We start from the raw sequence: 18,517 nt of genomic DNA on the forward strand, positions 1-18,517 counted from the left end.
TGCTGCCAGTGTTCACCCGGCACAGTGAACACGGAGAAAAAGGCAGAAGCCAAAGCACGGGACCAACGATAAGGAGACAGAGCAGAAATCGGGCGCCTGAGAGGAGAAAGCCCAGCGCAGGAATCAGAGGTATCCAGACGTCCGACACACAGCCCCTTGCCTGCAGCATCTTCGGCACCCCACACCCAGAACGTGAGCCCGCGGCCAGCAGGCTACCAGCGGCAGCGAGGCACCCGCCGCCCTTACTCAGCTTCCCAAATGCAGACCAGGCAGAAAAAGCACATCATCCCCCAGGGGGAAGAGAAAGCGCGCAGCGGCCTCAGACATCTTTACAGATTCAACGTCCCAAAGGCGTTTTGCAGAAACAGACGCGCCTGGTGGCTCAGTCGGTCGAGCGTCCGACTCTGGACTTCTGCTCAGGTCATCATCTCAGCATTCGTGGGTTCGAGCCCTGCATCAGGCTCTGTGCTGACGGTGCGGAGCCTGCTTGGGATTCTCTCCCTCCTCTCTGCCCCTCCCCTGCTCACACGTTTTTCTCTCTCTCTCTCAAAATAAATAAACATTTAAAATGTCAAATCACTATGCTACACACCTGAAACTAAAATAATATTGTGTGTCGACTGTAACTCCATTAAAAGTAAATAAATAACACGGGCGCCCCACTGGCCCAGTTGGTGGAGCATGTGACTCTCAATCTTGGGTCATTAATTTGAGTCCCACGTTGGGCATGGAGATTACATAAAAAATATATACGTATATAAATAAAAGTAAAAAAATAGTTTTGTAATTTTTACAAAGACCAGGAAGAAAGACTGTGTGACCAAGAAAAACTCAATTCCGGCTACTATGTCATAAGTATAGTAACAACCAGCAGACATTCTTTGAAAGACTTAAAAAAAATTTTTTTTTTTTTTTTTTTTTTTTTTTTTTTTAAATTTTTTTTTTCAACGTTTATTTATTTTTTGGGACAGAGAGAGACAGAGCATGAATGGGGGAGGGGCAGAGAGAGAGAGAGACACAGAATCGGAAACAGGCTCCAGGCTCTGAGCCATCAGCCCAGAGCCTGACGCGGGGCTCGAACTCACGGACCGCAAGATCGTGACCTGGCTGAAGTCGGACGCTTAACCGACTGCGCCACCCAGGCGCCCCTAAAAAAACTTTTTTAATGTCTATTTATTTTTGAGAGAGAGACACAGAGTGTGACCAGGGAAGAGGCAGAGATAGAGGGAGACACAGAATCCGAAGCAGGCTCCAGGCTCGGAGCCGTCAGCACAGAGCCCGATGTGGGGCTTGAACTCGTGAACCATGAGATCATGACCTGAGCCGAAGTCGGCCACTTAACCGACTGAGCCACCCAGGTGCCCCAACAACCAGCAGGCATTCTTAATCAAAGAAAGAACTCAAGGAACATAGCAGAATGAATAAACTATTAAAAAACATTTTTTTAATGTTTATTTTTGAGAGAGAGAGAGAGAGAGCGCGTGAGTGGGGAGGGGCAGAGAGAGAGGAAGACAAAGAATTGGAAGCAGGGTCCAGGCTCTGAGCCCCAGCACATGTGGGGCTCGAACTCATGAACTGAGAGATCATGACCTGAGCCGATGTCGGACGCTTAACTGTAGATGTAGAGTTTACTTAACAAGAAGAAAAGAGGGACTCCTGGGTGGCTCAGTCAGTTAAGCGTCCAAATTCGGCTCATGTCATGATCTCATGGTTTGTGAGTTTGAGCCTTGAGTCAGGCTCTGTGCTGACAGCTCGGATTCTGTGTCTCCCTCTCCCTTTGCCCCTCCCCCGCTCACACTCTCTCTCTCTCTCTCTCTCTCTCTCTCTCTCTCTCTCAAAAATAAATAAAAACGTTAAAAAAAAAAAAAGAAGACAAAAAAGATGGTACACATCAGCATGGAGGACAGACTCAACACTGTGGTTTCAAAACTCAGTTTTTCTCTGGATATTTATAATGGGCTTGTATTTATTGTCCAAAAGTTTCTATTCCATTTCAAATCCCTCTAAAGACAATTTCCATAAAGTAACAATCAAAGATCTAAAAGAACAAAACACCAAAAAAAAAGGGGGGGCGCCTGGGTGGCTCAGTCGGTTAAGCATCTGACTTCAGCTCAGGTCATGATCTCACAGTTTGTGAGTTCGAGCCCTGGGTCGGGCTCTATGCTGACAGCTCTGAGCCTGGAGCCTGCTTCGGCTTCTGTGTCTCCCTCTCTCTCTGACGCTCCCCCACTCACACTCTGTCTCTGTCTCTCTCTCAAGAATAAACATTAAAAAAAATTTAAAAAAAAACATTAAAAACAATTTTATATAAAAAAATTACAAAAATAAAAGAACAAAACAATATGATCAGAGTAAAATCTCAGTTATATCAGTTGAGCATTTAACTCAAAACTTAACAAATATCCCTGTCATTTTAAGCAAATAACAAAGAATGCACAGTCTCTTCAATGATCAAAATATGTCTTTGGGAGACACAGCCGAGCAAATATTGAAAGCAACAGATGCTAGTCTGCATCTGCAATGAGACAAACACACCCCAAATACACCATTTCCTGTACTCACTTGGGTGATGGTTTTCAGGATGGCCAGGCGATCCGCTGGGGGCGGCAAACCCACAAAAAGTGTTTTGTCCAGGCGTCCTGGGCGCAGGATTGCAGGGTCAATGATATCTGGAGAAGAACGGAGAGTCAAGACTTCATAAAACAGAATCTTTTTAAATGATACAATTAACGTGAGAGGTGGGAAGAGCACTTTTTTTGAAAAGAAAAAACTGATAAACTAGACTTATTAAAAACTCCTGCACATCAAAGTATACCCTTAAGAAAAGCCCACCCACCTTCCTGGCCAAACCCGCTTGGCTCCAGGCCTCTCTCTCCCCTCTGAATGGGCGCCTTCTCCTGACCCTGCCCTCAGTCAGGGCTGAGGGGGGCTCCTCACTGGTCCCGTGTGTCCACTTCCCCACTCTGGGACCCTGTGTGGTGCCTGCAGAACTAGCCCACATCTGTCACCACGGCAGGCAGGCCCTCAAGACCTGACCGCGCCCTTTCTGGTGCCCTCTGTCATATTCTCCTTGACTCCCACACCCCACTGACCAGACCTCTTGCTGTTCCTGAAACAACCTGAAGCCTCAAGCCTCCTCCTCTTTGCTCTCAGTGGTTCCTTCCTCTGAAACGCTTTCTTCCTCATTTACACTACTGGAATTTTCAAACAAGGTCTCCTCCAGGAAGCCTTCCCTGAGTCCCCCAGAAGAAAGTTCCACCCTCCTTTGTGCCCACCATATTCTTGGTACCAGTAGCAAAGACCAAGTCCCAAACTGCCTGACACTGAAGTTCATCAGGAACAAAGAGCCCATTTCTTAAGCCTAATCGCTTCTAATGGTCCCTCAATCATTCCAGAGAAGCTTCCCAAAGCTCACAATAAGAAGACCTTTGTTCGTGTACAGACACACCTAGAAATGATGGGACTCGTGTTTTCTAATGCACGTATTGAGACTTAACCATTAATTTATTCTTCCATAAAGAAGCAGAGTTCTTTACAGCTGAAATTCTGATTTTGTTTAGTTTTGTTCTTCAGTTACCTTGGGGAAGCTAAATACTTAATTCAGTGATTTTTCAACGTTCAACAAGCTACTGGACTTTCAAGATGCGAGGATAAACTACTTGGAAATGGGGAAAGAAAGATTACTGCACAACACTCGCGGCATCGTGATGGAGCGCTGCCCCACGCGCCTGGGTGCCATCTTACTCTACAGGGCAAAGGGCCCGACACGTTCAGGTGTCAGAAGACCTTTGCAGTTTAAAAACTTACAGAGGACCCCCCTGTGACCTTTCTCTCCTGCTCTTCCCTGACCCCATGAAAGTGCAAGCACGTTCTATGTGTTCTGCTTTCTTCTACTCAACACAATTATCCACGTTCACCTAAGTTCCTGCGTGTGTCAGTATCTTTCCCGTCTGTATTGCCGGGCAGTATTCCACTGTATGGATACGCCTCGATTTCAGGACAGGAAGAAGTATTCATTCTTCTGTTGATGAACATGTGGTTTCCAGTTCTGGCCCACCAGAAGCACACGTGGACGTGTGTTTGCGTGAGTTTCTCGTTCTCTCTGGTGAGTCCCTCCGTGTGTGGCAACATCACACTGTAGGATGTGCTGGTCTTAAAGAATCCGACAGAGCGTTTTCCAAACTAGCGGTGCCATGTTACGTCCCCTACAATTGCCTGTACAATCTTTCTAATTTTAGTTCTTTTTTTTATTGCAGAGAGCGAGCACGAGTCGGGCAGGGACAGAGGAAGATATTCCCAAGCAGGCTCCTGCCCAGCACAGAGCCCGATGTGGGGCTCAGTCCCATGACCGTGAGATCATGACTTGAGCCACAAGGAAGAGTCAGATGCTCAACACAGCGAGCACCCCCCCACCCCCCGCCCCGCTGCCCTGGTTAACGTAGGGTTTGTAGCAGTCTCTCACGGCGGCCTTCACCTGCATCTCCCTGACGACCAGATGCCGAGCACATTCCCATATTTATCTGCCGCCGGGATCCCTACTGCGGTGAACGTCTGTGCAGTCCTTAGCCAATTTTTCATGTTTTCCTTTTGCTAAGTTTTGGGAATCCATCGCGTGCTGCAGATATAGATCCTTCATCAGAGACACATTCTGTAAATGTTGCCTCCACGTCTGCGCGGCTTGTCCTTGTGAAGAGCAGTTCAATTTATCCTTTTGCTCTAAAACATTGTGCTTCTGATGTCATACCTAAAAGATGTTTGCTTAGTCCAAGGTAGAAAACACTTCTCCTCTGCCTCCTTCCAGGAGTTTTACAGATGTGACTTTTCATTGGTCTTTGATTCATTTTGGGTTGATTTTTCATGTGGCTTCTAACAGGTTAAAGGTTATTTTTCCCACGTATCTCACTGTCCCAGCACTATTTGTTTAAAACGCTATTCTTTCTCTACTGGATGGCCTTCGTGTTCTATAAAAACCCAATTATCCAGACCCTCCGCCTCCGGGACCGGACAACACCCTATTCTGAACTCAGCTCCTCGTCACCGACCAACCATGAGCTCCCAGGTTCGTCAGAATTATCCCACCGAGGTGGAGGACGCCGTCAACGTCCTGGTCCACGCGCACCCGCGGGCCGCCTACCCCTCCCTCTCTCTGGGCTCCTATTTCCACCGGGAGGATGTGGCTCTGGAGGGTGTGGACCGCCTCTCCCACGAGTTGGCTAAGGAGAAGCGGGAGGGTGCTGAGCGTCTCTTGAAGGTGCAAAACCAGCACAGCAGCCGCGCCCTCTTCCCAGACGTGCAGAAGAGGTGCCGGGATGAGGGGGTGAAAGCCTGGATGCCATGGAAGCCGCCCTGGTCTGGACCAGGCCCGTTTGGATCTACACGCCCTGGGTCTGGCCCGCGCAGACCCCCAGCGCCGTGACTTCCAGGAGAAGCACTTCCTAGACGGAGGCGAAACTCATCAGGAAGATGGGCGACCCCCTGACTCACCTCCGCAGGCCGGCTGCCCCCCTCCCCAGGCTGGGCGAGGCCGGCATCTCTTGGAAAGGCTCACCCCCAGCATGACTCGGGGTCTCTGGAGCCCAGCAGCCCGTGAGGGGCCCCTCCGGCAGCCCCCGGATGCCAGGGCTGGTGCCCGAGCCTCTCTCTGTGGCCCCCGGGCAGCTTTGCAACACCCTGGAGCCTGCTCCCACGCCACACCACGGACCAAATGGAAACAGGAAAGCTTTTTGCAGCAGGAAACAACAACAACAACAACAACCCCCCAAAAACTAATCATCCAGATACGTGGGGGGATATTTTTATAGGTATTTTATAGGTAGGTCCTATCATGTTTCAATGATCTGTAAGTCTGTGTCTATGCCAATACCAAATGGTGGAAACATCTTTTAACTTGAATATACAAGAACGCTCAAACATGAAGCCTGATGTAAACAATCCCAATCATAATTAGAAGGCACTTAATTTAGGAATTTTACAATCATTTAATATCTCTGACAAGCACCATATTTAGTTTATTACAAACTTATTTATTAGTTTATTTTAAGGAATTACTTATTTCGAGTAAAAAGCACCCTGAGCACTTTATTTTTTTTTTTTTAAAGATTTTATTATTTTTGAAGTAATCTCTATACCCAATATGGGGCTTGAACTCATGACCTCGAGATCGAGTCGCAGGCCCTCAGACTGAGCCAGCCGGGACCCCCACCAAGCGCTTTATACAGATCTTACTATGGGATGGCAAACTACCGCTCTATCAAAAACTTTTCCAAAATTCGATGCATTACACCATCTCTCAAAGAAAATCCAGTGCTGTGTGTCTCGAGCTCGTAGGTACCAATCAGCTTCTTACACTTTAGAGGACAATAAAGGGAAAAGGACTCCTATCGTCCTCTAAAGGGAAAGAGCGCAAGGAATGGGCGTTGTAGAAAGTGAGAAGCAGGCACACACCGGCACCTCCCTGTGACAGAGAGCCATCTTGGACGTGACACACTTCACACACGCCCCGATCTTCTCCCATGTCCTCCCCGAACGGGGCAACCATGCTCTCTCCTGCCTTGGTTGAGGCCAGCTCACCCTTCCAGTCTTTCCGGCCGAGACCTGGAGGCGTGGCCGGGCTCCACTCACTCACGTCCACGGCCAATCCGTTAACAGGTCCTGTCAACTGATGACACTTCCACACCCCAGCCATCAGCTGCTGAGAACACTAACTCCTCGCCCTGGGAGTACTGCTACAGCTTGCTAAGTGGCTCCCCACCTCGATGTGGCACAGATGGAGTCTTCGGAGTCCAGATAATTCTCACATCCGCAGTGAAGAAGTCAGCCCAAGTCCCACCGCTGTAAAGACAAAATCCGCTCACTCGCAAACAAGGAGGATGCGTGAAGAGCCCTCCCTTCCATCCGCTGGTGAGGAAGCACTGCTCTCCCACCGAGTACCAAAAAAGGCTGATGTTTAAGAGCTAAAGGCAGTGACTTCCAACTTCAGGAAAAACTCCACCTTGCTGCAAACGGACCCCCGATTTTCGAGAGGTGCCCCAACAATTCAACAGGGAGAGGATGCCACAAATGGTGCTGAGGCAAGCGGACGTCCACGTGCGAAAGGGTGAATCGGGGCCCCTTCCTCAGAGCACACAAACATTAACTCAACATGAACCTAAGATCGAGGTGTGAGCACTGGAAGCGTAAAACCGTCACCACACACGGGGGTTAATCTTTGTGACCCTGAATCAGGCAGTGAGTTTTTGAGACGGGACACAAATTGCATGTGATTAAAAACCTATCAATTGGACTTTACCAAAATTTAAAACTTTTGTTCTTCAAATTACACCAGCGAGAAAGTGAAAAGACAGCCATAGGCTGGGAGAAAAGACATGCAAATCATACACCTGGCTGTGGATTTGTATCTGGAATTAGTCATTCTTTAAAAAGAAATTTTTTTTTTAATATTTGTTTATTGTTGAGGGAGAGAGAGACCGAGCACGAGTGGGGAAGGGGCAGAGAGAGAGACACACACACACAGAATCCGAAACAGGCTCCAGGCTCTGAGCTGTCAGCACAGGGCCCAACTCGGGGCTGGAACTCACAAACCGTGAGACCATGACCTGAGCCGGAGTCGGCCCCTTAACCGACTGAGCCACCCTGGCGCCCCTAGAATTAATCATTCTTACTGCTCAATGACAAGGCATGACCCAACTAAAAAAAATGGGTGAAGGATTCAAACAGGTATTTCTCGAAAGAAGACACTACAGTAAGATACTACCTCACACCCACTGGAATGGCTGTAATCAACTAGAAAGGTTGTAACAAGTGTTGAGGGTGTGGAGAAATCCGAACTCCCACACGCGGCTTTGTTACAATTATCGGCAGGAACAGAAAACGCTGGGCCTCTCTGGAAAAGTCTGGCTGCTTCCTGAAGTGTTAAACACAGAGTCACCACGTGGCCCACAGACCCCACTCCTAGGTATCTACCTCCTGAGAAATTATGATATACGGCCACACGAAACCTTGTATGCGGAGCTTCACAACAGCCCTAAAGTGGACACGACCCAAATGTCCATCAGCTGGAAAACGGGTGAAACGCTGTAGGTCCACACGACAGAACGTCATCTGGCAGTACGAGGAACGGAGTACTGACACCGCCACACGGATGCGCCTTGAACACAGGACGTCGAGCGGGAGAGGGCACACCCCGCAGCCCACATGTGTGACTCCACTTACACGCAGAAGCGGAGGCCTAGGGAGACAGTGCTGCAGGTGGGGACGGATGGGGAGGGGCAGCTAACACGCACAGATCCTCTTGAGGGTGACAGAAATGTTCTCAAATCAGGCTGTTGGGGTGGCTGCACAAGTCTGTTAACGTCCTCAAAACCACTGAGTCGTGTACTTAAAATGGGTAAAATTTATGGCATATTATAGATCTCAATAAAGCCATTTTCTTAGAGACTTAGAAACTGGACTAACGAGACCATCAATACTATGTCTATGAAAATTACCGCAAGATCAGACGACCTTCACGGAACAGGAGTAGGTCTCTTCTTACAATTCACAAAACAAATACTGAGTTTTATTATTTACGGTTCCTGAGAATCAGCAGAAATGATGCCAGGGCCTAGGTTACTTTTACAAGGGAAGCATTGTGCCAAAGGGCGAGATACACAGGTCGGAACACGGCACCAACTCAAGGAGAATTTAACAACGATCCAGGGCCATTCAGACTGGACACAAAAGGGAAGGTTTTACTTGGAACTTTAAGTGGCTGAATATCTTACTGTGTGTAATGGAATAAATCTCTTCTTTGTTGCCACCCATCGAGTCGCCTGACAAAAAACTACTAAGGGCTTATTACAATGGATAGAGACTCTGAACTAGGAACTTTCTCTCAAACATAAAACCGCAGACCTAATCCTTGTCCAGAAGTTTACACTTCTGTGTGTCATAATTTACAGATTTAATTTTTCAACAGAGCTGCACAGAGAGCAGAAACTCCTTCTGGATCCCGTGTTGCTACTGTAGGAAACAGACCCCCGCTGAGCAGTAGAGACCCTACCCGGTTGGTGTGGCTATCTGGGTATACCTGTCTGCAGGAGTGTTTTTAACCAGCGGCACAGAGGATTCAGCGGGAACAGACAGTTCCTCTCTGAGAACGTCCTTTACAGGAGCCGGTACCAGAAGGAGGAACGTGCGCATGTGCGCAGGAGATGACAACCAGGGCATCGGTGGTCTTAGTGGACTTTGTCCAGGGACCTTCGTCTCCTGGGGCTGAGCACAGGGAAGCGGATTATTTCCGGGACAGGGGGTGGACTCTGGTGTGCCACACATCACACAAGGGACATCACAGGTCTTGAGAGCAGCGAGGTGGGGGGGGGATGGGGACAGAACAATTCTTTCCCTTGTTTTGTAGAAAGCGGCACCTCACAAGTTAGGGGAAAAAGTGATGACAGAAATGGAAAATAGGAGAGGGGCGTCTGGGGGGCTCAGCTGGCTTAACCATCCAACTCTTCATTTCAGCTCAGGTCATGATCTCACCATCTGTGTGATCGAGCCCCTCTTCAGGTTCTGTGCTGACAGCATGAAGCCTGCTTGGGATTCTCTCCGCCCCTTGCCCGCTCATGCTTTCCCTCTCTAAATGAATAACCTTAAAAAAAGAGAAAAAAAGTCTTCCAAGCAGAGGGAAGTGACGCCCTACCTGTACTGTTACGACATTCACACGAAAGCAGGTTTGTGTCCAGAAACCATGAGGGCTGGGGGTGCCTGGGTGGCTCAATCAGTTAAGCGTCTGACTTTGGATTAAGTCTTAATCTCACGGTTTGTCAGTTTGAGCCCTGCGTCGGGCTCTGTGCTGACAGCTCAGAGCCTGGAGCCTGCTTTGGATTCTGTGTCTCCCACTCTCTCTCAAAAATAAACATTAAAAAAAAAATAAGAAAGAAAGAGAAAAAGAGAGAAATAAAGAAGGAAGGAAGGAAGGAGGGAAGGAAGGAAGGAAGGGAGAAACCACGAGGGCTGGCATGAAGTGGCCCAATTTACAGGTATTGAAAGAAAAGAGTTCTGTCAACCCAGAACTCCATATAGGCTTGAAGAAAGAAAGAACCGGAAATCAAGGCATTCTTGGATAAATGAAAACCAAGAAAATTCGCCACAAGCTAAACACACCTAAAAGAACAACTAAAGGGAGTTTCTGAAACAAAAAGGAATGTCAGAAAAAAATTAAGAACATCAGAAAAGAAAAATCGATGGGAAGAGCAAAAATTTGGAAATACAACAAAGCCTCCTTTTCCACCTAAGTTTTAAAATTTTATTTGACAGGGGGCGCCTGGGGGGCTCAGTCAGTTAGGCGTCTGACTTTGGTTTCGGCTCAGGTCACGACCTCACGGGTCATCAACTCCAGCCCTACATCGGGCTCTGCATTAACAGCTCGGAGCCTGCTTGGGATTCTCTCTCTCCCGCTCTCTCTCTGCCCCTCCCCCCACTCACACGGTCTCTGTCTCTCTCAAAATAAATAAGTAAATAAACTTCAAAAAAATTTCATTCCACAGCTGAGGCAAAAATAAGAACGCTGTCTGAGGAGGTTCTGAGACAGTGGAGAAGGGACACGGAGGACAGTCCCGAATGGGGCTGGTGCAGGAACTCCAAGGCAGGCAGTGCATGTACTCTTTGCTGGAACTGGCAAAAGAAATGCTGACATCAGTAAACAGTGAGAAGCTACGTGTATGCAGTTCTACAACCGCCTCATCCACAAAAACCACTCTACAAAGAGATACACTCAAAAATAACAGGTAAATCAAAATGGAATTCTAAGAAATGTTCAAGTGACCCACACGAAGGCAGAGAGAGAGAGAGAGAGAGAGAGGGAGGGAGGGAGAGAGGGGGAGAGACACAGAGAGAGAGAGAGAGGGGAAAAGCACGTGCACGTAAGCAGAGGAGGGGAGAGAGAGAATCCCAAGCGGGCTCCTCGATCCCATGACTCCAGGATCATGACCCGAGCCAAAATCAAGAGTCGGACCCTCAACTGACTGAGCCACCCAGACGCCCCTCAGTCTGTACTTTCTAAGTTCTTGTTTCCAAATTTCTGAATTCAGGGAAACACCCAGCAGGCAAAGCATCCCCAGAGGGAACCGAAACTACCCCTTGAAGCAACAGGGACTGTCCTGCACCAGCAAGACCCCACCCACGACTGACCCCAAGACGATGACCAACCTTTCAGTGCCCACCAACTGTGTCCCACACTTTCCTTTCTGAACCTGGACCTTTGTTCAGCACTTTGGAGACAGTCTTTTGGGACGCTAGCCTCCCATCTCCCTGATGGGGTTTTGGAGTGGTGGTGGGGGTTCCGAGCTGATGGCCAAGTAAGAATTCTTGAAGACGTCTTTGGTACCAAAAGGGTGATTTTAGTAAAGCATGGGGACAGGACCCATGGGGAGGAAGAGCTGCACTGGGGTAGTGCAGGTGACAGCTTCTATACTGTGGAGTTGGGGGGCAGCCCAGGGGAAGTTTCCAGTAGGACTTCCGTATGCTAAGGAAGACTCAAGGATACTGGAGACCTAGCTCTTGTCAAGCTAAGATTGTTTTTCCCTCCAGCAGAGTATTATCACTAAGACAGTAGGGAGTTCCTGGAGATTAGGCTATTGATAAAATTGCCTTTTCCTTGTAATATTACCGAGATATTTATAAACTGATGGAGACTCTATCAGTCAACCGTGTGTCTTCTATCCTGTCCCCAGTCCTTGGGCAGCCAGGAGGGCCTGAGGAACGTCACACACATCCTACCCGGGCGGGCGGCTTGGGGGTGTCGGCCTGCCCCGTGCTCCCTCCTCATCCCTGGTGTTGGCCTCGCGGAAATAAATTCCTTTCCTCTGTCAGCAGGACTCCTTCCTCTGCCTTCGATTTTGTGCGTTGCCAGCGGCAGCAGCTGGTGTGTCTGGGCCCCACCAGCCAGGTGCTCTCGCCCCTTACGCCCTGGGTACATGTGCTCACATAGCACCTCTGCAACAGCCTTCCTGGACCATCATCCCTAAGTCAGCCCGCACCCCCCCCCCCCCCCGGCCCTCGCCCCCGCCAAGTCATTCTCTACCCTCTTAGCCAGTCTGTCTCTTATGTACCCAAGTTCCCCAGCCCCAAATCACAGTACACACAAAGCATTTTTCCAAACTCTTAGCCTTTGAATTCCCAAAGCCAAGGAGGACCAGGCACACGGTAAAAACCCCATAAATATTTGATGAGCAGAAGAGAAGCTGTGCTGAGAAATTAAAGAGCCTTACGCTGACCTGGTGGGTCTTCAACACCAAACGGAAAGGTGGAGCTACACCTTGTGCGATCACAGAGCGCGTCAGGAAAGAAACCTGTGTGCAAAGAGTCAGAGCGACCACAGGTGTTCACGCCCTGCGTCCCTGCCCCGGAACCTCAGCCTCCCCACTGCTGTCCCCCGGGCGCTGCCTCTAGCAGGAATGGCAGCCTCCACCCTCGTCTCCTGGAACCCTGCGGTCACGTGAGAACGAGGATGCGGGATCCTGCCAGCGGGAGCCCACGCCACCAGCAGAGGCCTGGAGAGGGGACGCTCCATGAGGAGGGGACAGAGATGCCGGAGCGTCACCGCGGAGATGGTCCTCTGGCCCTGCCACTCCAGCTGATGGCACTGGGATCGGAGAGGAACCTCTGGACAAGCCCTTCCGGAGTCCCCGACCCACAAAATTGTGGGTCAGAGCAAAAATGGTGATTTGAAGCCACTGAGTATGGTGGTAGTTTGTCATGTGGCCAAAGCCATCAGGTGGGAAGAGATTTCTGGAAGCGGGGAGAAAACAAGTCACAAACAAACAGAATGTTGCAGGACAGCGCACTAGGGAAGAGAACCGCCACAGGCACGCCCACGGGTGACACGGGTGACCCACAGGGCCGCTCTCGGATTTCTGTAGGCAGCAAGGCAGCGGGATCTCTTCCGCGGATAAGGGGACGGGGGAGGAGGAAACAGGTTCAGGGACACCGGAAGGGACAAGACACAGGTGCCCACCGTGTTCCTGTCTCCCTCACCATGGCTAAAGTCAGCACAGGCTACTGTACTCAGCCCAGGCTTTCGCAGCTAAGAATCCGGAGAGCTGTGGAGAATTCAGAGAATTCAGAGGTGAACAGAGACTGGGAAAGGACACGCACCTGCACTGTTTGAGGCGAGGATTCACGTAAAACCCAGGGACACAGGGGGACCTGTTACGTTCTAGTCCACAGAGACTAAGCTAAAGATATGTGTTTACGATCACCAAACACGAAAACGGCGAGTGCCAGGTGAAGACAGGATGGCTTATCGCAGACTACGGTGTCTTCTTGAAATCTCTCAGAAAAACTCTGCGTCTACCAGAAAATGCAGGGTGTGATTCTGCACAGAGATCTGTGAGGTTTTCCAGATTCCCCCGGGGACAGCTGTGAGTGTAGGGCCTCGGGACCGCCGCCCTGGCTGTCACCAAACGTGCTCTTGGCAGAGGCAGTAGTTACTGAACAGCTCCTTGCCACACGCCGTGGGAGACACACTGCCCTTTACGACCATCCTGCCAACTGGCGTCATTATCCTGGAAGTAACGTGTGCCCAGAGCGGAGGTGGTGTAACCAAGAAGCCTTCTGCTCTTTGTCCCCGGTTCCTGTCAGAAAGCTTCAAATACCCTTGCCGTTCCCCAGGGATGGGAGTCTTTGCTACGCTAATGACCAACTCAAGGTTGGCCCAAGATAGTAACTTCAGGATGGGCCAGTTGTCAGAAAGACCAAGCCCGTGGTTAGAGGACAGAAGTGGGAGCCACATCTCTGGGAGACAGGTTCAATCGCGCGGCCATCGACCAACAGTGACTAAGGCATAAAACCCCAAGGGAAGCTCTGGGCGGTGGACCTTGGGAGCGTCCTGCTGACGAGCACACCGATCTCCCAGGCTGGCGTGTGCCCTGGCTCCAAGGGGAGAGGGCCCCCAACGTCTGCACTGCCCCCCACACCTGGCCTTGTGTGCATCCTTTACAACAAACAGCAACTCAAGTACAGTGAGCCTTGAACAGCGTGGGCGTTAGGGGCACCGACTGCCCCCTTTCCCCAGCCCCACGCACTCAAAAGTCTTGTGTAACTTCTGATTCCCCAAAACACTACTGGTGGCTACTGTTGACTGGAAGCCTTACCGGTAACATAAAAATTAACACACGTTATGCACGTTCTCTGTGTTATATGCTGTATTCTTACCATAAAGTACAGCAGAGAACAAAAACATTATGGGGGCCGTAAGGAAAATACGTTTATAGGACTGCACCGTGTTCACGAGAAAAAGCCGCGTGTAAGTGGACCCACGTAATTCAAACCTATGTTGTTTAAGGGTCAACTGTACGGTGCTTTCCTGCATTCCTTTAACTGTTGTGGCGAATTACTGAACCCGAGGGTTCACCTGTAGCTGGCCGGTCAGCAGCGCGAGGGTCCTGGTGGCAGCCTCGCAGGCTCTGACACCAGCTCCGTGTGATCAGTGTCACACGGGTGACACAGGTGCTCGGCCGGTGTCACACGGGTGGGGGTGGAAACAGAACCGGTAAGAAAACAAGAGTTGTAGACAGGACTCAAACCCAGGTCCGCCGGATTCCAGAGACGGTACTTTACTGCCGTCAAAGTACAAACCTTCATATATTTCCGTTTTCCATTTAAAAATGAAATCGTGTGTATTTCACGGAGGTTTTACCTTTCAAAGTAACTTACAAGACCCGAAAGACAAATTCTGTGAGCTTGACGGTGGCAGACAGTTAACACCAGTGTCCACGCGGGGTGGCTACGACACAGCGGCTCATGAGGACCGCAGAGTAGTTAGCACAGGAAGAGACTCTGGGACCCTCAGTAAGAGCCGGGTGCTGACGTTATGAGCCTTTTCTAAGCCCCTCGGCTCCGCTGAAGCTCGTAACAACTTTAAGTAACAGTTACTGCAGGGATGGTGACGTGGTCCCGGTATAAAACCTTGTGACTCTATCTTCCACCTTCACATGCGGTGAAGAGCCTGGTCCTTGTTTCCTATAAGCTCGGGAGAAACCGCAGGACACCAATTCTGATAACATCTGTGTGGTCAAAAGCGGACACTGGGTTTTCTGCCAACGAGACAACCTTCCGAGGACCAACACAGAAAAATCCCCCAAATCTAAGTAATAAAAGTCTTTTTTACTATCACTCGCATAAAAGCTTCCTGAGGTTTTATTTCAACTTACGAGCCAACAAGGGATTTCCTAAACTTAACCCTCCTCTAGCGGCATGAATGTAAATCCCGGTGTCGTGGAGCGCTGACAGTCATGGGGAGCACCCCCTACCTGGCCGGTTGGTGGCCGCCATGATAAAAACCTGCTGCCGCACTTCCAGCCCGTCCATCTCGGTGAGCAGCTGGTTCACCACGCGCACGCTCGCCCCCGTCTGAAAGGGAATGAACACACCTCCATCAGTTTCCAATAAAAAGAAAACCGCCTCGTCATTCTTTTCCATACAAAGTAACGTGCTAGCTAACTTCAAGAAAGCCTCCGTCAAGAGGTAAGGGCGATTATTTTCTGAGTGGTCGCTACATCCCGGCACTGTGCAACGCAGGGGCAGGAAGTCCCCGGAATCGTGTTATCCACTGTTCCACGAGGAAGCTGAGGCTCGGAGAAGCCACGTGTCCAGGCCTCACAGCCAGACAAGGGCAGGCCTGGCTGATCTAAATCTCGTGCCTCCAAGTTATTCAAAGATCCAATGGCTACGGGGCACCTGGGGGGCTCAGTCAGTTGAGCGTCTGTTGGTTTCGGCTCAAGTCATGGAGCCCTACGTTGGGCTCTGCGCCGAGAGCGTGGAGGTTGCTTGGGATTCTCTCTCCCTCCCTCTCCAACCCCCTCCTCGAGCACACATGCATTCTCTCTCAACATAAATAAACTTAAAAAAAAAAAAGAAAAGAAAAGATCTAATGGCTGTGGGGAATAAGTTCAGGAATTCCCCGAGCTTGCACCATGGGTTAATAAGGCATAAAGAATTAGAAAGTCACAGGGTGAACACACCCAAGTTTGGGTAAACGAGATTAGGTAAACAGGGCAAAGGCCCCCAGTATAGGACAAAGGTATAGGAATAGGAAATCTCAAGATGAAAACATCCAAGATGAAGTAAACAAGATGAGGTATTCAGGGCGGAAATGCCCCCCAACTTAGTACAATAGCAGAAAGCTGCTTTCACAGGAAGGAAGGACCAAAACAGGTAAACAGGACTTAAGACCACAGCAAGGTCAAGTTGGCCAGAGCGGAGCTAATTAGCAAAACAAAGGTGCCTTGCTGACCCTGAGGTAGCATGCTCCTCTTTCTCCTTTCAGTCCCCTAGGCCAGTTTAGGTAAACAGAGGTGGGGGCTCCTGTCTGCTGTAAACAACCTTCCACACAGCCAGGATTTTGTTTTGTATTGACACAAACCCTAACACAGCACCTCTCCAAAACCCCCTTTCCCCCACGCCCATGAGTTAATGTTCAAGACTCCACTGTCTCTGTGTGCACGTCCAGTCCATCACGCTTGTACGCCTTCTGATCCAAACAAAAACGGAGCCAGGACCCTTACTCGGGGCTCTCGTCTCCTCCAGGACATTAGCCTCTCTCGCATTTTCAATCCTGTGTCCCAGTCTCTTGCTGGACAAGAGAGAACTCTACATCCAGAGTCGCAACAGATTTCCTACTGGGCAAATGTAGACTCAGCCTCACGAGAGCCCCTGGGATGTGAGATGTTCCAGATCTTTGGACTGGGACACGAGGCTTCTTCCCAGAGGCACACAAGCAGATCTAAGGCAATACCCAAGGGAAAGGTCCAGGGCGGTGGTGGACACAGGGGAACTCACTCTGACACAGAAAGGTTTTAAATGCCCAATGGAAGAAATGAGAAAAGTAGTGCTGTGTGTGTGTGGCGGGGGGGCGGTGGGATTACTGCGTTTCTTCAGCACAGAGGTGGTAACAATTTCTCCAGAAAAGAAACGGTGCATGTCACCACTCCTTGAGGACACAAAGCAAGTATGTCAGGAGATGCACATAGTGACAATCCTGACTCAGAACAGTAAAGTAGCCCCAGACACCAACCAAACACGGTCCTACCTAAACCAGACAAAATCCTCAGAATCAGCACAGGACTGTGAAAGGCAGGTTTTACTATAACAAAATTATAACATTGTACGTAATAAAAAAAATTAAAGGTAAGTGAGAAGACTGGGAAAAACGTGCCAACACACACAATCAGACAATGGATTAATTTCTAGCACACGTAAAAGCTCCTATAAATAAAAAAGAAGTTTTAATAGCAAAAGGATCAAAGTATCTGATCAGGCAATTTCTAGAAGATGAAATACAAATTCACTGAAGACAATCAACCTCACTGATAATCAGGGACGTGAATACTAAGATTTAGTGTCACGTTTGACGATAAAACTGACAAAAGATTAAAAGATGGGTATTAGCCATTGCTGACAATACTGTTGGCAGGCATACGTATCCGGTATTTTTTTGTGAAGGATGATTTAATGTCAGCTCCAAAACACAGTATGTATAGGTCCACATACATGTGCACAAAAGCATGCGATTAGAGTGTTACTGCAGTTCTGTTTGTAAGAAAAACAATTAGAAACAATGTGAATGTCTAAAACAGAAAATTATTAAAGAAATCCTTCTGTTTCCAGACTGTAGAATATTCATGCAATCGTTTAAAAATTAAGTCATTAAGCACATGGGAAAATCATCAAGATGCATGACCACATGCATGACCATACACGTTTTTAAGTTTATAGAGAAAGTTGTAGAATAACAAATGCTACATACAAAACTGAGCGATAACCTCCAAGGAGAGTAATAGAAGGAAATAGGAAGAAGGACTCTTGATCTACTAACATGTGTAGAACTTAATTTGAGTTCTGTCACAAGCGTGTGTCCATGCATAACTCACGCGCTAAAAAAAGAAATATGTATTCCCATTTTTCTCCCTATTTCTCTCCTTCAGAATCCCCTTCGGGTGAAAACGTCCAAAGAGAAGAACACAGGTACTGGAAAATGGAAACACGTGTTAGTAAACATCCAAGAACGAGCGAGAACCCAGACGTCAGAGCACGGTTCGTGTGGCCACAGACCTCTCTGTGGCAATGGCCAACCAGCCGCAACCCACTCACTGAACCTCTCCAAAGTCAAAATCACCAGCTGTTAACAGGCGGCTGCAAACCAACACAGGGGCTGTTGACAAATGAAGGGTTTATTCAGAACCAAAGACAAGGAGATAAATAGGAGTCAAGTCCAGAGCACAACATGCCTTGACCAGCCAGACAGAAAGGGCAGTGCTTTGCTCTGGATCCCCCACCAGATTCCAGGATCTGCCAGCCGGCGGGGTGACCTGGGAAGGACCTCTGCGTGGCCACTGACCTCACCCCCAGAGATAAGACCAGAAGGATTTTCTGGGATGCTACTGATGACTACCGGATGAGGAAACAGAATCACTGCGACATGAATCACACTCACATTAGTCAAGTTTTGTTCTTGAGACTTTGGAATGTTTCTGGAGAT

The 18,517-nt window shown here is 49.1% G+C and overlaps 1 protein-coding gene across 7 annotated transcripts in view; it reads right to left on the bottom strand.

The window, feature by feature from the left end:
• NVL (nuclear VCP like) overlaps nucleotides 1–18,517 on the bottom strand; it is a 90,770-nt gene that overhangs the window by 28,554 nt on the left and 43,699 nt on the right. For 6 of the 7 annotated variants that reach the window (XR_003965840.1, XM_030302106.1, XM_030302102.1 and 3 more), the window contains 2 exons: nucleotides 15,291–15,390; nucleotides 2,563–2,669 (listed from right to left, as the gene is read on the bottom strand). Coding sequence is in view for 6 of the 7 variants with exons in the window: in XM_030302106.1 (XP_030157966.1) it covers nucleotides 2,563–2,669; nucleotides 15,291–15,390 (207 nt within the window). In the remaining variant the exon portion in view is untranslated. Of the gene's footprint in view, nucleotides 1–2,562; nucleotides 2,670–6,751; nucleotides 6,832–15,290; nucleotides 15,391–18,517 lie in introns of those variants that run through there. The other variant, XM_030302107.1, reaches the window with a different exon arrangement.

The sequence above is a fragment of the Lynx canadensis genome, chromosome F1 (assembly GCF_007474595.2).
Source record: "Lynx canadensis isolate LIC74 chromosome F1, mLynCan4.pri.v2, whole genome shotgun sequence".
NCBI classification, from domain to species: Eukaryota; Metazoa; Chordata; class Mammalia; order Carnivora; family Felidae; genus Lynx; species Lynx canadensis.